Here is a 24,790-nt window from a genome sequence, read left to right on the forward strand (position 1 = left end):
ACTGACATTAAAAAAAAAAATAAAAACCTATGAAGTGTAGACTACAGAAAAGTAAAAATAAAGCTCAGTCATGTGAAAGTATAAAGTCAGTTTTCACAGATTTATAGTGTTTGCAACTTCAGGAAACTCATAAACTGTAGTAGCAATCTCTAGTTTTGATATCACTATATCTTGCCATATATAACATATTTCTAAGCCATTGTGTCTATTTTTTCCCCTGAAATCTTTTTGCCAGTGGCAATTGGCATCTTAAGAAAGATTAGTTTTAAGATAAATGAGGGGTTTTTGTTTGATGAGTATTTGCCATATTGTCCAGACTGGTCAATAACTTGAACTCCTGAGCTCAATTTATCCTCCCAATCCATCTCTCCAGTACTGAGATTAAAGGCATGCATGCAACACTATGCCCTGGTTAAAAAAAAAACTTAACTGTCGGGTCTTGGAGAATTTTATGGAAATAATGAAAGATTTGTGAGAAACTCGTATAAAGGTGGTACTTTTCTAGTTTTTTTTTTTTTTTTTTTGTGGTACTAGGGCTTGAACTCAAGGCCTACACCTCAAGCCACTCCACCTGCCATTTTTTGTGATGGATATTTTCGAGATAGGGTCTCAGGAACTATTTGCCCAAGCTTTATTTGCCCAGGCTGGCTTTGAACCGCAATCCTTCTGATCTCTGCCTCCTGAGTAACTAGGATTATAGGTGTGAGCTGCTGGTGCCCAGCTTTTCAAGTATGTTATCATGATAGATAGGCTTTGAATTAGTTTGCTTATGTCATGGGCATACTTTTGTTGGGGAAAAAGGAAAGTTATTTTTGGCCCACACCAGGTAACCATACCATTCTATCCACATTCCCACAAAATCTGAATCATTAGTGTTGACAACCAAAACAATTCTGAATTTGACTATATTTAAATTATACCTGTACAAGACTCTGCCCTTTATTGACTCATTACCCTCTACCTTAAGATTTGCTTAAATCAAAATAGTAAACTTCTCACGAATACAGCTTTTCTAGTCTGTTCCTACTGGGAAAAAAAAAAGTCAACTCTGGTCTCTTAAGTTTTAGTAAGCCTGGGATACAAAAATCTGCCATACTCCTTAACTAATTAAATGAAGACTTGAAGTTAATGTTTCTCTTTCCCTTAAGCAGGACTGCTGTATTCCAGCTTATCTCTATCAGACTGTTTCAAACAGAAGTGGTATGTAACTGAACAATGGTAATTTGTTTTATATTTTATAGGCATGACTGCAAAGCTCTAAGCTTTACAGGTTAAACTTGGATATTTGAAAAATAGAAATTCTTTTGGTAGTTTCTATTACATCAATTTTAAAGTGATTATTTATAGTTTTTTAGTATATCCCAAAGTATTTAACTTTTTAATAAGTTGATTTTTAAGCTAAGATAATAAAACATTTATATTATCTTCTCAGCTATCAGCCTTGTGATATTTGACAAGAAAAACTTACACCTAAGATTTTACTTTGCAGAATAGTCATTCTATCCATTTTATAGGTAATATAATAAACAATAAGGTTTTAAATTTTTTTTATTGCTGTGTGCCAACAATTTAATTCTCAAAATAACCCATGAGATAGGTACCATAATCCTAGTTTAGGCAGCGACTTTCAAAAAAGTTAAAATGCTCAAGATCACAGCAAAGTAAGTACTTAAAGTCCTAACTTTAAAACAATCTAGGCTTTTTATTTTACTCTTTATCTATTGGTGGGACTGGGGTATGAACTCAAGACCTTGCACTTGCAAAGCAGGCGCTCTACTGATTGAGCCATACTTCCAAGTCAGTTTTTGCTCTAGTTATTTTGGAGATGGGGTCTTGAGAACAATTTGCCCAGACTGGCCTTAAACCACAGTCCTCGCAATCCCAGCCTTCCAAGTAGCTAGGGTTACAGTTGGAGCCACTAGCACTTGGCCATGTTCCATGGTGCCCTGGTACCAGAAACTTTATTACCTATATAAAATCGACCAACTCTTGGAACTTGTGAGAAGGTTCTATATCACACCAAGATTTGATGAAAAGGAACTGATGGAAAGATTGTATAAAGTGAATAATAAGAATAGACATTAAAATTTCTGTACTAGCTGGGCACTGGTAACTCATGCCTGTAACCCTACCTACTCAGTAGGCAGAGATTAGGAGGATCACAGTTTGAAGCCAGCCCAGGCAAATAGTTTGTGAGACCCTATTTCAAAAAAACCCATCTCACACACACACACAAAAAAGGGCTGGTAGAGTGTCTCAAGGTGTAGGCCCTGAGTTCCAATCCCAGATCGCCAAAAAGAAATTCTGTATCAATCACTCAATCGAGTTTGTTGTTACAAACTATTCAGATGTGTCTGAAAAAAGGACTTTTATTTACTTAAACTGTAAATCTAATTGCAATAGACAGCACAGCCCAGTGGACAAGAATTGGGATGAAAAAGCAAACTATACTGATCAAGTGGAAAGATCACACACAGAATTTGTAATAGCATAATGGCCAAGTTAATCAGTCTTTTAACTTCTTTTTCCTTAGTTATCAAATATTTGGTGATCTAATGTGGTACACAGTGTTAATATTCATATGACATTGACTCATCATACTGAGAAGCTGTCATGGAAGCACAAGCGACAGGCAAGGCTCCTGTGTAAAATGCGCACATCTTATTCATTGCAGAAATCATCACTTGCTCCCCATTTTAACAGCATCAGGCCATTTGGCCATTTTCCAGGTTTCTTTGTTTTCCAGGTTTCTTTGTTTTCCTTTCACTTACAATTTTAAGGATAACAGAAGAACCAAAAAGGAAACACATTTAACCTTCATCAAAATCATATGACTTGTTGCAGATACATCACTGCTGTTAGGGTGGTTTGATGTTTATTCCATAAAACCCACAATTATCACAAGTAAAAATAGTGAATTGTTTCTACCCTCAATATAGGAATAGATAGCTATAGGAAGGACTTTTCATAAAAGTTACAAATATAATCATGGAAGACTTTTGCTTAAATTTCATAGTAATTGAAAATGCCATCTGTTACAACTTAGCAGTAACTTGGCTAAAAGCTCCCATGTCATTGTATATACGTTTATACTTATATAAAATTTATAAAATATAAATCTATAAGGAATATATGTTAGATGCTTAAATATCATTTCTGCATAATTTTAGTGCCATGACCAATAAATTTATCGACTTTACTGGTAATTAAATGCAAGTTAAAGTAGATTTATTTTGACAGTAATAAGATTAATGACGTCCATCGTCATTTATACAATTTATACATGTTCTAAAACATCATATAGTACCATATAAATATGTATAGTTTTGTTATGTAGCTTTGTTACATATTAGTTTAAAAATAAGTTTAATTTAAAAATAATGCCCATTGTTAGTGGGAGTGTGTAAGGAAACAGTCACTTTCTTACTGTTAGTAGAGATTTAAAGGTATATTACCTTTCTGAAGGACAGTTACACCTTTTTGAAGTGTATGTCCTTTAAACAAACATAGTTCTAGAAATTTATCTACAGAAGTACTCAATAAGACGACCATTATTGTTTATTAAAAATTTTTTGGATGGCAAAAATAACCACAATAAATGAACAGTTAAATAAAATTTGAGCTCTTTTCAAGGGAATACTATGGAAAATACCATGTAGCTATGAAAAGAATAGATCAATTTGTAATGACATAGGACAAAATATTGGAAGTGGGGAAGTGTGTATGACGTGTAAGATGGTACATTTTGTTTAAATTTTTATAGTGAACGTTGCTACACTGGAGGGTTAAAAATACATTTTTAAAAAGCACTTAATTTATGTTCAATGGGTTTATTTATTTATTTGTCCATTGGCTGTGTTGGCATTTGCAGTTCGGGCCTTGGGCTTGCTAGACAGGTGCTCTACCACTGAAGCCATACCCCAACACTTTCTGCTTTGGTTATTTTTGAGATGGGTTGAGTTGGTCTTAAACCACAATCCTCTTTATCTCTGTCTTTGAGTAGCTAGGATTACAGTTGTGAGCTACCATGTCTGGCCTCAATGGGTTCATTTTTAACAAATTCCATGTATGAGGCTGGCAGAGTGGCTCAAGTGGTAGAGAGCCTGCCTACCAAGCATGAGACCCTGGGTTCAAACTCCAATACCACCAAACAAAAAAAGACAAACCAAGACACCCAAATGCTGTGTGTGATACACTAATAGCAGCTATGGAAATGCTTTCACAAATGTACAAAAGTTGATTACAAGAATGCTTTCTTGCAGCATTATTCATAGTAATGAATGATCATAATTGATTCGTACTGTGAGAGCATGAAACTAATTTAAAAAAAATGAAAAGATGTCCATGGTGTTTTAAGTGAGGGATGAAATGGGTACTAAAGGTAAGGATAATGATATAACTTAATGAGCTTTTATAGAATAAAATAAGATGCTTTATGTAAGCCACTACAGTAACTGATAAGCATTAAGTGCTCAATAAATTTTACTGTGTTGCCATAGGAGTGTGAAGGGGGAAAATAAATATAAAAAATAGGGGTAGTAATAGAGCTCACCTAGATTTATCTCAATGTTTCCATGCTAGTACATTATATATGTATGAATAAATACATAAAGCATTTTACCTCACAGAGTAAAGTACTGGAAGTGCTTTCCATTCTATGATAAACGTGGGTGTTCTAGTAAGTTGCCTCAGGTGCTATACAGATCTTCAAACCTAGGCATTGGGACTCTAGGACCACATGCTGTTAGGATCTAAAGAGTCATGAATATAGTTCTAAAACTATTAGTAATGCTTACACTTAAACTGTTAGTATTTGTGATCATTATATTTTACTGTTTAGAAAGCAGTAAGATACATAGCATTTGGGTATTATCTTGCTTTACACCAGATTTGTACAGGATACACCTGTACAAATTATTGGCCACAAGAGGGCATCAGATATTTCTTCTCTAAAAAACTAAAAGCTGGATCGCAAATAATAATGTCCCTTGTTTATGAAAAATATTAGTGATTATAGTCTAAAGCACCACTTTTCCTATGGTTTTACATGTAGAAACTGGCATTGGTGTTGAAAAAATTTAAGTATGCCATACCTGTTATATACAACAAACATTTATTTTTTATTAGCATAGTTAATTGTACAAAGGAGTTTCACTGTGGTAGTTCCATAGATGTATACAATGTATCTTGATCAAATCACCCTCCTATTACACACTCCTTCTCACCCTCCCCCCTTTTCAAACAGTATTTAATAGATTTTATTGTGCTATCCTCATACATCTATATGGATAGATAGATAGATAATATACTTTGATCATGTTCACCCCCTAGCACGTTCCCACTGGTCCCCCAACCAGACACCAAACATTTCTTTATTACCATTCTTTTCCTGTTTTAAGTAGTAGTGTTCATTTAGTTAAAAAAATATATACAAAAGCATAAAGATAATCCAAATCCCCTTCATCCTTCCATCAGATATAGCCACTGTTAATATTTTAGAGAATGGAGGAATTTTACTTCTGTATTCCTAAACTGTTGTTATGATACAAAAAATAATTCATTTATGGTCAGTTTAAAAAATACGGAACATTGACTGTAGATGTGGCTGAAGTGGTAGAGAGAGCCTATTTTATAAGTGTGAAGCCCACAGTTCAAACTCTAATTCTACCCCCTCCAAAAAAAACCTTGTAAAAATATGGAATGTCTTATCACTGATTTCTTTCTAAAACATGATTTTAATGGTTTCATATTCATACTATTCATAGGTATATGCTTTAATTGATCAATTTTCATCATTAGATATTAAGCTACAGATTTCTTGGCAGTGTATCTTTTCATCAGGTGTGTCAGGATGTACAGCCTGTGGTGCAGTGGTGGTGATGGCTAATATTACTTTAAGGTCCAGGAAAAGATAGACAAACTAATCTCCTAGAAAGTCTGCCAAGTTTTTGAATTTATGTATAAGATATGTAGATAGTCCATGTTTTGGGATCAAATTAGTAAGTAAAATTCATCAGAAAGACAAGCATTAAACTCATTGGGAAAACATTGTTTTCACATCACATAGAACATCCATCAAACACTTTTTTAAAAAGTAGTAATAATAAAATACACTGATTAAAGATGAAAGTGAGGCTGGGGATGTAGCTCAGTGGTAGAGTATTTGCCTAACACATGCAAAACCCTGTGTTTGATCCCCAGCAATGAAAAAGAAACATATTTAAAGTTTCGGGTTTCCTTTTTTTTTTTTAAACATTTTTACTATCATATTATGTAAAGTTTTTAAACTTTGTCTAAAAATGACTAGAAAATTAAAACAACGTTAAGTTTTACTTAGTGAAACCTATTTTGTGTTTCTTCTTTTGTCTGGGTAATCATAACTCACTAATTCTGAGGATGTGTGTGTTTATGAGAGTGGGAAAGAAGGCTGGGGAAGTGGCTCAAGGGGTAGTGCTCCTGCCCAGCAAGCGTGTGGCCTTGAGTTCAAACCACAGTACTGCCAATAAATAAATTAATTAAATGTGGAAGAGAATAAGAGAAGCAGAAGACTCTGACAATTGAAACTTTCTATTAAAAAAAAAATTCCAATAGTCTGTACTGAGGAGTATTGCTGAATTTTTGCTTGGTGTATTTACCAGATTTCCAGAATTCTTTGGTATGTATTTTTTAAAAGTACATGTGTCTAAGCTTATATAGTGGCTGAGTTGTCGTTGGGGGGGAGGGAGGAAAGGCACAGATATGTAGGATATAAGGTAAATAAAAGGTTCAGATCAAGTCTAGGGGCATGGCTCAAGTGTTAGAGCACCTGCCTATTAAGCATGAGGCCCATGCTTGAGTTCAAACCCCAGTATCTCCAGAAACCCAACCAAAAAGGTTCAGATCAAAGATAGAAATAATGTTTGTGTTGACTTTTTTGGGTTTTGGGGGGCTTGAACTCAGGGAGTCACACTTGCTAGGTGGGTGCTGTACCACGTGAGCCATTCCACCAGCCCTTGGTTTGGTTTTGGTTTTGGTTTTTTTGAGACAGTGTCACTAGTCTAGGCTGTCTTGGAACTTGCTGAGTAGCCTCAAATTGGTGATCTCCTGCCTCAGTCTCCTGGTTGTTGGGATTGCACGTGTGGACCACCATGCCTCACAGAAATAATAATATTACCCAGTAATAAGCTAGGACATACTTAAAAATGTAATGTTGATAACTAAAAACAATTCTTTGGCAAATAATTTTGAAAATGCCATTTGTGACAATAATGACAAGTTTGGAAAGAATACTCAAAAGTTAAAATGTAGGACCTGATGTAGGATTTGCTATGCAGGTTTACAGTACAATCCTTTTTCTTTGACACAATCAGAAGTGGTAATCAAAAAAGTATAAGGGAACTCAATGGAAAACAATATATCCCTTAATACATCAATATAGTTTGATGTTCCTTGACTTATAATCATGTTATACAGCTTAATAAGCCCATTGTAAGCTGAAAATATTGTAAATTGAAAATGCATTCAGTATGCCTAACCTACCAGTCATCAACGGCTTAGCGTCATAGTACACAACAGAGTATCGGTTCATGACCAGTATGGGCTGTGAGCTGAGTCCTAGCATCCCCAGTAGTTTCATGCCCCACATCACTAGTCTGGGAAAAGTTGAAATTCAAAATATGGTTTCTGATGACCGATTACCATATTTGCATCATCACAGTCAAAAAAATCCTAAATTGGAACATAAAGTCAGGGACTATCTGTAGAGTTAAGATATTTTCTGGGCTGAGGATGTAGCTTAGAGGTAGAGTTTGCCTAGTTTGGTGAGGCCTGGGATCAATCCCCAGCACCACATACAAAGAAAAGTTTTTTTTAAAAAACATGGGCCTATTGCTAGGAATTACCTGCTTTCTCTGTCACCTGCAGGGATTCAGACAGGGAACAGAGCACTGATTATGAGTGTCAGCTCCTTCCATTGGCCTCCTGGCTGGTGTTGTCAAGAAAGGGACTCTGAAAGGGCAGGAGGGAGCCTCACACTCTGACTCTTACCTTCTTTCCTTCCATTGTTTTCTCAGGGCCTGTGGCCAACAAAATTTTCCTAAAAATACTGGAACAAGAATCAGACAGATTCTGTTGCTAATTATGTGGCCTTGGGACACTAAACCTTTCTGGGTCTTGGTTTTATAAAATGCTAGAACTTTATATAGTAATATATTTTAGTATATATATATATATATATATATATATATATTTATATATATATATATATATATATATATATATATATATATTTATATTGTGTCCTTCATAATGATTTCAGCTTCTCTGGATTGGGTTTAAAAACAAACCTACTTCTAAAATACCATCTTTCATCAAAAAAAAGCATTTTTCCTTCCCAAACATCTGTTCCCTTACTTTTGCTTATTTATTATCTGAGACCAGAACTTTGAACTTTCAGATTTGCAAGTTTTTAACAGTAAAATGTCTAAATACATTAGGAACCATCTGAGAGTGCATAACAGCAACCAAGTAAATGCAGTATGACATAACGTGTGCGTTAACTACCCCATACTACAATACTCCTGCCTGAGAAGACGGTCTTTACACTGCTATTACAAACCAAGATAAATAAAAAGTTAAAACTACATCTGTAATAATCAGCACATATTAATGTCATAACACCAGCCTGGTGCTGTGCTAGGTATGTAATCTCATGTATGTTCATAAAGTACATGCAGTTCCTTCTTCATTTGCTCAGTCTCAATCTCTCCACCCCACCCCACCCCCACCCTTCCCTCTCCCCACACCTGGCTCAGATCCCAAACTGTTAACCGTTAATATTTACCTGCTTCTACCTGAATCCTTCCATTTATCTTAAATCATAGACAAGGATAAACTTACCTATCCAAGTGGATTGTATACAGAAAGCTGGGAATAAGCATTTCTTATTCATGCAGGCCTTAAAAGTTCTAACTTGTAGCCCTAACAGATCCATTTCTAGCACAGCAACAAAAGGAAGCAAGGAGATTAAAGCCCATCTTTTGTGAGGTGCTACACCTATGAGAAGCCCTGTACTTCTGCCCCAGGACCCATTACAAGATACTTTAACAGAAATGAGACCAGATCGTAATGAGGTCTTTCTACTAAAGAGAAATGAAATATTGATGAGGTCAATATTGATGAGGTCATTATGTCTACCAAATATTGACAGACATAATGAGGTCTGTCAGTTGTCTTCAAAGGTATCCATGTAATAATTGGGATAGTGTTGTTTTAAAATCTATTTTCATTAAACAAGGAGAGAAGATTACTTACATATACTTAAGTATTTCTTTGTTAACATTTGAGTGTTTAAGTATTAAAATAAGCCCACCTGCTACTGCCAGGGAGTAGAGTGAATTTTGAACTTTCAGCATGACCAGTGGCTGCCTTGGATCAGTTGATGCTATGTTTCAAGGATTGCTTACTACACTGGGTGATAGACAAGGGTAATACATGTGGGTGGAGAAAGTTTGAAAAAGTACCATCCCAAATTTATCTCTCAAAATTTAGTACATATTTCCTGTCAGTAGCATAGATATTTAAATTTTTATTTAACATTTAAAATAGCCTGTGGACATTTTTTGTAAAACTTGAACTGCTATGTAAATTTTTTCACTTAACAATATCATATCACTTGCCTGTAACATTACAAGGAGTTTGAATCAAACCTACACATACATATGTTCATAAAAAGACTTGTTGGCTACTTCCCAGTGCATCTTTACCTTGTTCAGAACATAGCAGATAGATCTTCTAGTCCACAAGGCAAAGGTTACATTTTCTCTGGCAGAAGTATTTAATTTTACTTTGTGTTATGTTGTTTCTGTGATCATAAAATGTCCCCTCGTAAGATTAAAAGACCAGTCAATGTTGAAAGACTATGATTTTTCTAACCATTTATAAATTGCTTTTACTTATATCTCCTCCATCATACTCCTAGACTTATCTTCCTAGAACTGCAAGGTCATTCTACTGTTCCTTAGACATGTTCTTACTGTTGACAGTTCTGGGACTATGTGAGAGAAAAAAATGTCCTACTTAGCAACATTAAAGGACAGTGTCAGCAGCCAATATTCAACTTGGAATAGCATGTAACAGCTGACCTAACGTGATCTAGTTACATCTTCTTTTTTAAGTGTAAGATAACTTTTTCTTCACTAGTCTAGTTTATGCTGATTCCATAAAACTATCTAGGTACAAATTTCAATAACTTGAAGAAACTAAGATAAATCAATGAGAAACTGTGAATACATGTGTCAGTGGCTTAATTGAGCACAACCAGAGCTGCTGTAATTACCATCATCAGTCAAGATTCCTTAGAATCTATTACATATAAACATTCGGATGAAAGATGTCTCTACCTTTGAGAACTCTGGCATCTGGTTTCCCAGAGAGGACACCCTCAGTCCTATAATGAGGGTGTTAAACTAAGGAGGGAGAAGTCAGGTTGAATCAGAATGGTTTGGAGATGGCACTCTGGTAGTATTTAGGAAGGATTTGGATGACATTGTCAGTGAAGGGTAGAACCATAAACAGTCAAATAATGATAACCTGAGGGAAAAACTGCATGTCATAAAAAGGGCTAATTTTGTTAAAATATTTAAGAGTACCTCCAAGTTAGCAGAATAATAATACAAAGGAAAAAAGGGCAAAGGGTATATAGAGTTCTCAAAAATACAATTGGTTTTTAGCTGGGTGCTGGTGACTCACGCCTGTAATCCTAGCTACTTGGGAGGCTGAGATGGGGAAAATTGCAATTGAAGAACACCCCATCTAAGAATAACCAGAGCAAAATGGACTGGCGGCGTGGCTTAGGTGGCAGAACATGTATTTTCCAAGTGTGAAGCCCTGAGTACAAACCCTAGTCTTACCAAAACAACAACAATAAAAAAAAAACCCAAAAATACAAATGGTTTTTTAAATAAGTTTTTGAGTATGAGGGTGGACATAAATTTTTTTCAGAAAATTAACCAGGACATGACAGTTTAAATCAACTCTTATCTAGAAGACCATCAGGAACTTGAATCAATGGCTGTTTATCTGCCTCCATAACAAGGTGGATTTTTACGTCTTCCTAAAATGGCCCACTGCCTCTTCACATTGTCCTGAGGTTAGATGTTTTCAAGTCCTTTATAAAAGCAGTAGAAAATGGATAGGAAAGGTGGTTTGGGCTTTTGAAATAGAGCAAGAATCAATCAAATCATGCCTTCATACACACTTTTACTGAACAAATAACTCTTTGCCAGCAAAAAGTACCATGCCCTAAATAGGTCAAGCCTAACAAATTCACAATCTAAAACTCTCCAGCACTCTCAGGACCGATCTGCCTCTTCTCTCCCAAATCTTCATTCATGATTTCCCCTCGCAGTCTTACCCCATGGCTATCCCTCAACCCTCCCAGGAGATGACCTCACCTCCACTTCATGGAAAAAACATAGGCTAATAACATCCTGTTCACACAGAACCAACTCCCTTTCTGGCATCCATCTTTGGAATCTCTTCAGGTTTATCCCTCCAGTTAAATACTTCATTCTGTCTTGGACCTTCCAGATGCCCTTCCCATAGACTTCATTAGTTAAGTTTATTTCTATTTCTCTTCCACCTTGAACAAACTTAACATTTATCCTACTGTAGTTACGATGCCTTCTTCTTTCTCCATCCCTTCATGATCAAGAACCTTGAAAGAATAATCTGTTTTAACTTGGGGTCTTATGAGTCATATTTCTTGGGAATTAGTAGGGATCTGGGGAAGGAGAGAGATGGAGAAACAAGCAGTAAACATTTCATCTGTTTTATATAGTCCAGATGCTGTCTGAGACTCTAGTTGAGCCAGGTATTGTTTTACATACAAAATGTGTTTCTGCTGCTTCAGATCTTAAAGCATGCTTCAAACCACTGACCTAAAAGGTTGGCCCAATCATTCTACCAGAACTGGCCTGTCACAAATGATATCGTTTTCAGAATAGTTTTTCAGTTCTTTTGTGTCCTGGGTGCTGACTTGGGTGCTCATTTCATTCTCCATACTCCTTCATACCTGTTAGGATTATTTTTTATTAAAAACAAAACCAAAAAGATAACAAGTGTTGGTGAAAGTAGAGAAAATTGAGCCATTATACACTCTTGGGAGTTTAAGTTAGCATAGCCCTAATGCAAAGCAGTTATGGAGGTTCTGCAAATTTTTTTTAAAAAACAAGAACTACAATATGATCAAGCAATCCCACTTCTGCATATTTATCCAAAATAATTGAAATCAAAAACTCAAAGGAAATATTTATATTCCTCTGTTCACTGTATCTGTCACAGTAGCCAAAATGTGGAAACAGTTTAAATGTCAATTGATGAGTGACTGGATAAAGACTGTTGCAAATAAATACAATTGAATATTATTCAGCCTTGAGAAATGGGTTCTGCCCATGTGACAACATGGATAAACCTGAAGGACATTATGCTAAGTGAAATAAGTCAGTCACAGGACAAATATTGCTCTAGGGAACTATAACAATAGCGTATTGAAGTTGGGTGCCAGTAGCTCACACCTATACTTTTAGCTACTTGGGTGGCTGAGATGGGGCGGGGGGGTGGTCATGATTCGAGGCCAGCCCTGGCAAGTAGTTCACAAGATTCCCCCCCATCTCCAAAACAATCAGAGCAAAATGGACTGGAGGTGTGACTCAAGCAGCAGAGCATCTGCTTTGCAAGCAGGAAGCCCTAAGTTCAAACGCCAGGACCATGGTGGGAGGGGGTGGGGGAGACGCCACCATACTAAATACTTAAAAATTTCTTAAGAAGGTTGACCTCATGTTAAATATTCTTACCACAATTAGGAGACAAAAAGAAGAAAAACGGCTAGAATTTACTTTTCCCCTTACCAGGTTCCTTAAATGCAGTGCAGAGATCAGTACATCATCAAACCGTAGCTTGTGAAATGTCCTGGCATGTGGGAAACAGTGGTTTCACTTAAAAATCCCACAATTTCACTTGTCCTAACAACACATTTTAATATCTGTGCTCAGAAATGACTCAAAAGAATGGAAAAGAGGCTAAGAATGGAGTGTTACATATAGCACACAATCTCTAGGTCCAAAAATAAGAGATTGATGAGTTAGGGAGCATTAGCTTAAACATCCATTATTTAACTCCATGAAAGTGAACAGTTATGGTCTGAAAGTGTTGCCCTGTGGGAATGCTTGCCTAGCACACACAAGGCCCTGGTTTCCATCCCCAAAACAGCAAAAATAAGCAATAACCTGTAACAGCAGGTAAGGTATTTATGATATATTATCAAAGGACCCCAATAGAGAATATATACCTTAAAAATGAAATACAACAGGCTGGAGACTGAACACTGTTAAAGTGCCAGGAAACAAGACAGATTTTGTTGACAGTGTCCCTTAGGTGAAATATTTTTAAATTCATTTTTTGTTGTTGTTTTTGGTGGGACTGAGGTTTGAACTCAGGGCTCTTTGTGCTTGGAAAGCAGGTGATCTACTGTTCAAGCTGTGGTTATCTTGGAGACTTATTTTGCCTAGACTGGCCTCGAACCTTGATCCTCTTCATCTCAGCCTCCTGAGTAGCTAGAATTATAGACATGCACCAGGGGTACACAGCTGTCCCATTGCTATCTTAAAGACACAATTAAAATTATTTTCTATCATCAATTCAGATGAAAATAAAATCTGGGGTACATAATGGGTTAAACACATCTGGTTGAAAGAGACAAATTTTTTCTATAGTTTCCATTACTGGTAGGTTTCTCTGTAACACAGGAAATGGTGTCACTCACACATTATAGCAGTACTGATGTATATTCTTTGGCCTTTGGAGATAATCTAAACATAATGGAAATGTAACTGTATTTAACTATATTAGTGTTGCTTTTGGTTAAACAGTGACAGAGACTATGTAAGTAGACTCATTTGTTTTCTCAAAGCTATGTACCTAAGGCTGTACTTCTGTGCTGTTCTATAAACCCCAAAAGTAGGATACACATAGGTGTTGATATTTTTATTTTATCACTGAAAATTAGAAAATCCTGGGCACATGTTCCATGCCAACTTGCACTATTTTAGTAATCCTTTTTCATAATTTGTAGTCAGCATTACTGTTATGACTCGAATTGCCCCCACCACCCTAAATTCCTGTGTTGAGAATATAACCTTATAATGGAAATAGATGAAGTCTTCAGTGTGGGTCCTAATATGATATGGTTGATGTCCTTCGAAAAGTGGAAATTTGGACAGAGACGTTCCACAGAACAGATGATGTGAAGAGAGAGGGAGAAAATGCTGTCTCAGTCAAGGACAGGTGTCCGAAACAGAGGTTTTCCTCACATTCTTAGAAAGAACCAACCTAGCCAGCACCATGATTTTGGACTTTCAGCCTCTAGAACTTTGAGATACTAAATTTCTGTTGTTTTTAAGCCCCAGTTTGTAGTCATCAGCAGCCCTAGCAAACTAACACAAATGACTCCTATTCCAGAAGAATAGTCATTTTAAAAAACTTGAAAATAACTGATACAATACTCTTTTAAGTATTGTTTTTAAACTAGAAATCGTCTAAGAAATGGTGTTTTATGTATCTAAGCCGGGCTCTAAATTCTGACCCCAAGAAATATCACTACACCAAAACTAAGCAGTAGTGTTACCTAGACTGAAATTTATTTCTCAACTTTTCATTCATTCCAGAAATTCTTCAAATAATCACAATCAAGAACACAACAGCCTTTCTTTGCAGTTACCTTAGGGCAGCAACTTTTTTCCTTTATATTTAATAAAATTTAAAAACTCAACTAAGTAACAAATAGCAAAGTACATTTGATTAATACTTCAGAAAAAATATATCGAGCTAAGTTTCCAGAACTGGCCTCCTGATTTTTTGACGGTTGCCATTAATTGCATTCTGAAATCATATTTGGTTATAATTATTCTAGACCATTTTTACCTAGTAAATTATATTCAATTACTCAGCTTAATCATCTTTGTTCTATTATTCAATTAACCAGAAATATGAGTGGGGTCTTTACAGCTACAAGATTAAAATATGGTCTAAATTAAAGGCATTAAATTATACTCAGTGGGTTCACAAAGCATATTTTATTATAATGTGGATTCTTTCAAAGTCTGTGTATTATTATCAGCATCTCAGCTACCAAGGATAAATACAGAGAATATTTCATTACATCAATTCTCTTTAAAACTTTCCAACATTCTGTGAGGTATTTATGCCCCCCCCCAACATTAAGCACTAGGAAACTGAAGTTAAGTGAAGCAACTACTCGTAACCAAAGACAATCGCTTCTAAATATCTGCTCTTCATTTCTTAATCCCAGGATGGAAAGTTCCACATTAGTATAAACTATTGGTTTTCAAATGAAGGGATTGGCCTCCTGTCATGGGAGATACATTTGGCAGTGTTTGGAGACTCCTGACATCTATTGAGAAGAAGGCAGAAGTGACGCTTATCACCCTAGAATGCACAGGATAGTAGTCCTCAATCATAGTAAATTATCTAGCCCAAAACATTAATAGTGCTGAGGTTGAGAAACCATTTTTAATAGGAATAAAATATCCCTCAAACTTACAGAAGCTTTAATAACTCATCCTGTTTTTTTTTTTCTGAAATCAACATTTAAAGTCAATGACAATATCTTAAGCCATATTGAGATGTTATCTTAACAGTGTGACAGTATTAAGAGGTGGCATCTTTGGGAAATGACCAAATCCTGAGTGCTCCACCCACTTGAATGGAAATGGCATCCGTAGAGCAAGTTCTCTGCTTGTGGACACAGAAAAGTGCCATTTTTGAAACAGACACCAGACACGAATCTTCTAGTGCCTTGATGTTAGACTTTCCAGCCTGCAGAGCTGCGAGCAATACAATTCTATTGTTTATACATCACCCAGTCTGAGGTAGTATTTTACAGCAGCAGGAATGGAATGAGATATGCACACTCATTTTTACTTTCAGAAAAACTGAATTAATACTGTAAATTCTAAAATGACAGAATTTTGGAGGCTTCAACCTCAGATATTCCTACTGCCATATAAATAAATGGGAGGGAGGAAATATATATGTATGTTTGAGATGCTTTCACTGATTTGTGATTACGATTTATGATTATTACAATCCTTATTCTTCCTGTTTAAAAGGATATATAGAGAGAACAGGGAAACCTTGAAACAGGAAAGCAGCAGGAAGGAGTAACTTATTGAAGCTTTTGGAGACATTTTTTAAAAGGCACAATAAAGCCACAACACAGAACTGCTTTCTTGATTTTATTTCAAAAGTACACAAGGTCACAAAACTAAGAGCAAGTTTTTGGGTTTTTTTTTTTTTAAACAAAATTTGTTCTTACAAACTTTAAAATCTGCACCATTGGATATGTAAGCCAGAAATTTTAAATATAAAAATCTGAAACTGACACTATCAACACTCCATCTTGCAAATGTGAAGTGTCAAAATATTTTTTCTCAGTAATACAAGTGTATTTATCACTAAAATTCACAGTTAGGGACAAAAATAAGTGAATTTGTGAATTGTGGTTCTTTTAATCCTTGTGTCATTAAATAGTTTTTAGCTGAAAACACAAAGCTCTTTGATGGAAACTTCAGTTCAGGTTACCAAAACCAAACCCAATTGAGAGTCACTATATTTTTAAATTAGAAAAGAGGATATGATGTATTTTCTAAGAGGCCAGTGTTCTTCCATAGGATAAATGACAAGCCTTCTCTAAAGAGCAATAGCTGAACCACAACTCACCAATTTATTTATTATTGTTCCCTGCTTCTATAACATTTATAAAAAGAGTTTGTGCTCCCTTACAGACTATTTTAGTGTCAATGTAGGCAAACAAGTAAGAAATTCTATTGCAGAACATGTTGCCTTTATTGCTGGAATATCCAAAGGCATTTGAAATATTAAAACTTGCCCAGAACATTTAAACTACTAAACACAGGAAGGTTGTAAAGATATATGTACATATATATAATATATATAAAATATGTCACAAGCCACTGAAAAGTAAAATTGTGCCAACATTTTCTACAAACTGCTCCATACATGACATATCAAAGCATTAACCACATAAAATATGGACCTTTCTGTTCACACTGAAATAAGGCATCTGAAAGCCCTAAACACTGTTCAAACGAAAATTAGCAGGGAAAAAATATATATAAACATTCACACAACTTCAAATTTACATGCTACATACACACAGGGAGACTGAAAGCAGTTATTTTAATAAGCCACATGTTACAGAACTTGACAGCCAACTTCATGCAATGAGTTCTTATACTTCATCAAAATGTTTATTTGTCCCTTTACTTGCTCTTATTTTCTAGGACTCAATCTTAAGTTTCTTAAATTATCTTTTTAAGGAAAATCAGGTATTTCTCTTTTGTGGTGGTGATGGAGATCAAACTTGGGGCCTTGTGCATGCTAGGCAAGCACTCTTTCTATCACTGAGCTATATCCCTAGGCCTTGGTTTTTTGAGACATGGTCTTACCTGAAACTCTCTATAGCCTCAAACTTCTGCCTTTGCCTCCTGGGTGCAAGGATTACAGGTGTGTGCCACCACACCCAGCAGAAACCAATTATTTCTTTATACCTAAAAATTTGCATAGATAATGATCGTGGGGGTTTTTTCCCAATTAATTTCCCCCAAGACACACTCAGGCTATGTTTATGTTTCCACTGTAACAAATCCTTGGCAGATAACTCAAATTTAAAGGAAATAATTTGTCTAGAATAACTATTCAGCACAATCAATAAGAGACTTATTTGGGGAGTGGGAGGCTTCTGAACAGGGAAATAATAAGATTGCCAATAAAAAGAATACCTGTAAACTATTCCAAATTCAAAGCACAGAACTATGTAATAGACAGTATCATTTCTCTTTAAATTATCCTATGTAAATTTAAAATAGGATACTGTTTCAGGTAATGAAGTGGAACAAAACAGTTTGTCCTGAGGTTATAGCATTGTCCTTGACTGATATTTACAGGCAGAATAACTGGAGACATAAGCCTAAAACTAAAACAGGCCTTCTAAACTTGGTCACCCAACAGTTTGGTTTGGGTTACACAAGCAAGAATATCCAAGCTTGTTTTTTGATTACAGTTGACTGAACTGAGGCAATTTCGGGGAAAGACTGATTTACTCCCAGTCAAATCTTAGATAAATGTGAAGTCTAAGGGATGGAATATCTTACATGTCCATTTCCCATAGTAATTGCTACTTAGATTGATAGTATAATCTTCATTATATGAAAATCAGAAGTAGGATAGATCTAAACTTTTTCATTATTAAAGTGTGTTCTGTTCTATTCTTATAATATCTTACAAAACAGGCCAAACATCTAGCATTCAAAAATAGCTACTATTTATAAAATCAGAAACATAGTCAAAAAAGTGTGGGGGATGTTAAAAATTTTAAATGTTTATGAATAACATAGTCATTTAGGTTACATAAAAAAGAACAGAGAGAAAGAGGCAAGACTGAGAGTATACGGATAGAAAGATGTCACAGTGATGTATTTTAGAAACAGTACCTTCACCTCTAAGCACCTTTCAGGTAGGTGATAGCTAGCTCATAGGCACCAGAAAGTTGTAATAGAAATTAAGTCACCCAAAAAGGCACAGATGAAAATGTTAACACAAGTATAAAAAGTAATTTTATGTAACATTAAAAACCTACTTTAAAAACACTTCCAAGTATGTAAAACTACACTAATCCATTATGTAGACATTCAGCTTTAGTTTACCATTAAAAAGTGTGCACGATACTCTGCCTAATCGTAAATACATGCCAAAATTACTTTATAATGTAGCATTTACCACCACAGCACCCAAAGAGATTAACAGAAACCAACTCCCTACTAAAATCTAGGGAAAAGGTTTTAGAGCTAATGAAATAATTTATTACAAACCTTATTTACCATAAAGAAACTGTTGGCTCATACTATATCTACAATCCCTCTCAATCTTAAGGGAAATTCAATAAATCCACTTTCTCTCACTAATACAATATTTTAACACATTTGGCAGGTAGGAGTATTCCCTTTACTCCTTTTTATTTTTCTTTAAGCATGAATCACTTTCACAAAACTAAGATTCAAACTTTTGCAAAGTTCAACTTGATTTGTTGGAACTACACAAAGACAGGTTTGGCCACACAGTAGCAAGTGGAATAGGAATTGATGGAAGATACTTACTTGCCTAAAATATATTTGATCACTGAGTCTATGATAAAAAAAAACAAACAAGCAAAAACATCTTCCAGGAGCTGTACTTAAGAGGGTAAGTTTAGGATTACATGTTTCTTGAATACAAAATATCCTTAAAATTTAGAATCCATAGTTAGGGAATTTTAATCCATACTTGTCAGATAATAAAGGAGTTATAATATTTTCTTATTAGAAAAATACCAACAAAAGAAGAGAGACTTATTATTTGGGGGCTGGGAAATGCTGTATCCTGAATGTAGCTGGACAATATTCTGAAGACAACCATAGGCCTCAAGGCACCAGATGACTCATCAAGCAGATTCATCACCACTATTGCACTCCTCCACTCTACATGCAGCTGAAGCAGATGATCTAACTGAATCTGATAGTTGTTCCTTTACTTTAGCATATACAAAAGGTTGCTATGTCCCTGTTACCTTTGTTATCTATCAAATAATTAAGAAATCATTTCAAAGCCAAATATGGTATTGCATGACTATAATCTCAGTACTTGGGAGGCTGAGGCAGGAGGATCAAGAGTTTGAAGCCAGCCTGGGCTACATAGCAAAACCCTGTCTTAAAAAAATGTAAAGAAGAGAGAAAGAGAGAGAGAGAGAGAAGGTAGGAAGGGAGGGAGGGAGGGAGAGAGGGAAGAAGGAAGGAAGGAAGGAAGGCAATTTCATAAGAACTTGAAGTAAAACTAGTTATTTCTAAAATGTTGTAGTGTCTTCTATTAGTGATATTCCAAAACACATTTAGAGTTTTTAAAGAGACTGTAGAAACAAGAACAAATATACCTAAGCATTTTTGCCACAAATATTTACCAACTTGGGGGACATTGTTTGGTCATAAATAAATGAGACAGACATCCTAAGAATGGTAAAAAATTGTAAAGTACCACTTTCAGAAGGTTCAAGTATCACCTTGGTATGCATGTAAATTTCTTCACCTATGAGCTCATATTCAAAGTGCTACATCTTACTTGGGTATTAATATTCAGATACCTTTAAAATCATCCTTTTAGAGAAAATTCACCTTTTACAGATGGTGAATGTCTTTACTAACTATAATGCCTTTATTTCATTCAAACCAAACAAAATTGTGTGAAGAATATTTCTCACAGTTTCTTGGTATGTATATATATATATAATTTTTGAGGCTGTTAACAAAATTCATGCCACAATAGGTTCTTATACATCAAGAGAAGAAAAGAAACAGAGCAAAGAAGAGAGGTTCAGAGGCTCTATACTATAGACCCGTCCTTGCTCTGAGCAGGAATCATCACAGGAACCGCTCCCATTCGACTTAGATTAGGGGCAGCTACCTTAGCAGGTGCAAGAGTTGGACTCTGAGGAGCATGTTCAGATTCTTCACTTGGTACTTGGTTATACTGAGTCTTGGCATAACTTTCCATGTTGGAAGGAGACATGGATCCCAAGGAGGAATGGTTACTGCCGATATAGCTTCTGGCAGTGGATGTCCGGCTTTTTGGAGGAGGCACATCTTCCCTGGAAAGTGAAATACCCAATACAAGTTAAAAGAATATATTTCTATAAACCTACAATTATATAAGCTATGAATAATGAGCAAGGGCCTCTATTTACATATGTAAAAATGAGTATCATAAAGCATAATGTCAAGAGCTGTGCACCTGCTCCCATTTGCTATTTTGATTAAAGAGTGTGTAATTCACACAAAATAAGATATGGCTTTTATACAAATGTATAGTTTTACAATGTTGTCATGAGGAACAAATATCAAATATTTTAACATGCTATTATCATGAAGATCATCTAGTTACAGTTACACACTCTCTAGCTGATAAAGCACTAATACTTACAGACATATTTCTATCCCAAAAAAGGACAGAAGAATAATCCTTTTTTGCTATCTAAGACTTAAGCTGAAAACTTTGGAGAATTCAGTTATAAAAAAGAGGGAATTTAGGCATAAGAATTTTTCACATCAAGCACTGATAAGGAATATAAACCTCAGTAATTTTCATTGCATTTTTAAAATATTAGTGCTCAGACTTCACCCCAGACCTACCAGATGTCTGCCAATTTCCAGGGTGCTAAACTTTGAGTCATGTGTTATTTTTTAAACTCCTGTAATCCAAGCTAAAAATCTATTTGTTTAGAATATTTACAAAAATAAGCCAAGTGTTGTGGTGTACAGGAAGCTGAGGCAGGAATACTATGAGTTCAAGGCCAGCCTATATATACTACATAATGAGACCCAGTCTCAAAAATCAAAAAGTAAAGAAAATCACATGATGTATAGTTCTACAAACTATCCATGACCCTTGAAACCATCAGGTCTTCTTTTTTTCTTTAAACCTTGGCATTTGCCCCATTTTTTGTGAAAACTTCATGTCTATCATTTTATTGTAAAAAAAGCAGGCAGTCTTAGCCACTTTGCAACAGTTCTCAAAATAGGGTACAAGAAAATTTAAGGGTTGCACAATGAAAGGTGGATGGACATGTACACTTGAAGTTGAAAGTAAATACTATGAAATGCATTGAGAGGAAAAGCCAAAGCTTTTACCTAATTCTCACAGAATAGATTTCAAATATTTAAGAGAACTAATGCTTTAGAAACAGTATTTTTGTATATACCTATCAAGTGTTTTACTTAATTACCTGATGTCATGGTGAACCTCCTTTTCGTATTTTTCTTCTCTGCGCTTTTTATGACAGCAAAAGATGATAAGACCAATGAGCACAAGAGCAAGTAAAGTTCCTATAATGGCTCCTGCAATTGTTCCAGCTCTATTCGAAGCTAGAATAAGATGTTAATAAGAATAGTTAAGAAATCTCACACACACACACACACACACACACACACACACACACACACACACACAGTGCACTACATCTATGACATTAAAGTAGGGTTAATATTGATAGATTGATTTCATTGGATATATTAACTTTAAGAGACAAAACATCTAGCCTTTTGTGATTCCACAGAGAAAATATATAAAGAGAATCTTCTTAATTGTGTATTTCCAGCACAAAAATGAAACCGTACTAAAATAATTTTGTATTCAAACTGTCTTGGTTAGCATACAAGACCATTCTAAGCTGCTTATACTTTTAATGCTAAATATTACATGAAAGCTAATTTGACAACTCTTGACTTCTTAATATCATTACAGTGATGAAGATTTTATTAATACAATATAGTAATTTTTCTTCTCCATGAACAAGAAACGCTAGTAAGAAAGCTGCAGAGTATTCTCATCAAAGTATCTTCTTGCCTTCAATACCCTTGCTGATTAAACTAAATGAAGCTGTATACAGACAATAAAAACAAAACAGAAGATACTTACGAGGAACAACATCTAGGCGAAGCAGGCACTGATCAGAGCCCACTCTGTTTTGGACTGTACAGCTGTATGTCCCAGAGTATTCAGAAGTGGCATTTTTTACAGATATAACAGGTGATGTCATTTCTATGGGAGAGGGTAAAAACACAAACTCATTTTTACAGTATGTATTGCTCTAAGTTTTTAGTAAAGTTAAACCCCACAAGTTTGACTACCCAATTAAAAGAGACAATGCTGTGTGCAAACCAATTGCCATGGAGCCATATGCACATCTCTCAAATTCAGTAAGACTGATGTATTAAGGCAAAAGTAGCCATGATCCCTCAGCCACAGAACCTCAGCTAAAGCAAGGGTGTTCTACACTGCTTAGCATTTTGCGCCACATATAATTATATAAAATATCTCATTTCACAAAGCCTCTTTCATGCAGCAGGAAAATTTGCAAGGCCAATTTTATCCCCCCTCCCAGATGGCAGAAACATACAAAAGAAAGTCAGAAATGATGATCCAGTTTGGTATATCTAGTTGGAAAAAAAGAGACAGAGAGAAAACCTACTGAGGACTAGGATGAGGAAGGACGAATGAGAGGAAGGTAGGTAGAGTACGGTAATCAGAACTAAGAAGTCAATTATAATAAACAAGTAAATGATTAGATTTAGCCAATTTGTAACTTTCTAGCTAGTGTCAAACAGGTCTGTGTCTTTAAATTTACAGATACAACACGAATATAAACAAAATATCCAAGATCCAACTCTTTTTATACTTTGGCCACTATCTAACTTTTGATCACGAACATTTCCCACCACTTAAAGAAAATCCATCAAATTAGTTAATTATAATATTCTAAAATGTGAAATCATTATAGAAATAACTCTTCATTTATATGACACTTAGCTGTCATATAAAGTACTGAATAATTCCCACAGTACTTTTGATTACTCTGTATAGAAAAGGGAAGGCATTTCAGAATTAAAACCCTACTAGATTTAAGTCCAAATCAGTGGCACATGGTACAAGTTGTATCATCAGCAGTACCTGCTAACCAGGGGCTGGGCATTTTCTGGGAGTCAGATAGCTTTTGCCATTCATATCGTAATGGAAGTGAACCTTCTTTTGGTTCACATTTTAGTTTAAAGTCATTTCCGATTTCTTCTGATCCATCAACAAAACATCTTGTACCTGAAGGTTTAACTGAAAAAAATAAAATAAGTAAATTATAGCTTTATACAACAGAATGAACTTTTTGTTTTTAGAGGGATTACTAAATGCACAGCATGGTATACAATCACCAATTCCTTATCATTTGGTTCTGGGCTCAGGATGGACAGAAGAATGAAAGATCACAATAAGTTAACAACATCAGCTTTACCAAACACCAAACAGGTAAGATCATTCCTACTTTGCCTCAGGCAAGGTAGCAGCCATTGTGTGAGGAGGTTTAGCAAAGACAGACTCAAGTACAGCAGCTCAGTGCTCCTCCCTGCCAGGGACACGTGAGAGAAAAAAAGCAAGGATGATGAGGGCTGGACAACTTGACACTCAATAGAGCTCCTCCTTCCATTCATCATCTGGTCTTTGTGTTTGAAATACAGTCCTCTGAGAGTATGTGTCATCACTTCTGTCTAGGTGCTGCTATAATCAATAATGCTGATAACAGGACAACCACCTTAGTGCAGTAAAGAGCCATTTAATATTCAATTTAAATTATTTCAAATCCATCCAGGTAAATCTAAAGTTATCTTCTCTGTCTCCCTTGATAACTCTTTAGAGTAGCCACCAAATTCTATTACCTCCAATTCGCCTCAACCCTGGATTAACACCTTTGCACTGCAAACCTTTCTGCTGAATTTCCCAAGAAAGCTAACTCAAACTGGCTGCTGTCAATCTCACTTCAAAACTCATTTCTAAGTTAGTTCTGCTGCTTCTAGAATCATATGAATGGTAAATACAGAACAGTATGTACGTTTCCAGTCTCACTTCTTTTACTCAACATGTTTTTAAGACTGATCCATGTTGTCGTATATATCAAAAGTCATTCTTTGTTACTGATTAGTATTCCACTGAATGACCATAATATAAGTGTGCTTTTCAATTTACCTACTGAGCACTGTTTGCAGTTTGGAGGCTAGTGTTAAAGCCTAGTAAGTCAATGTGACCAGAGCAAGTGTGTAGTTTATAAAATCAGGTTGACCAGTAAGGAAGGCACCATGAAGAA

General features: G+C 35.4%; 1 protein-coding gene across 2 annotated transcripts in view; it reads right to left on the reverse strand.

Annotated features, from left to right (window-relative positions):
- Positions 1 to 24,790, reverse strand: part of Cxadr (CXADR cell adhesion molecule) — a 58,340-nt gene that overhangs the window by 868 nt on the left and 32,682 nt on the right. Inside the window, exons 4-7 of one of the 2 annotated variants that reach the window (XM_074072871.1) lie at positions 23,611 to 23,766; positions 22,579 to 22,701; positions 21,887 to 22,025; positions 20,569 to 20,752 (exon numbers count right to left, since the gene is read on the reverse strand). In XM_074072871.1, the coding sequence (XP_073928972.1) occupies positions 20,569 to 20,752; positions 21,887 to 22,025; positions 22,579 to 22,701; positions 23,611 to 23,766 (602 nt within the window). Of the gene's footprint in view, positions 1 to 16,279; positions 20,753 to 21,886; positions 22,026 to 22,578; positions 22,702 to 23,610; positions 23,767 to 24,790 lie in introns of those variants that run through there. The other variant, XM_020151143.2, reaches the window with a different exon arrangement.

Source organism: Castor canadensis, chromosome 5 (assembly GCF_047511655.1).
Source record: "Castor canadensis chromosome 5, mCasCan1.hap1v2, whole genome shotgun sequence".
Lineage (NCBI taxonomy): Eukaryota > Metazoa > Chordata > Mammalia > Rodentia > Castoridae > Castor > Castor canadensis.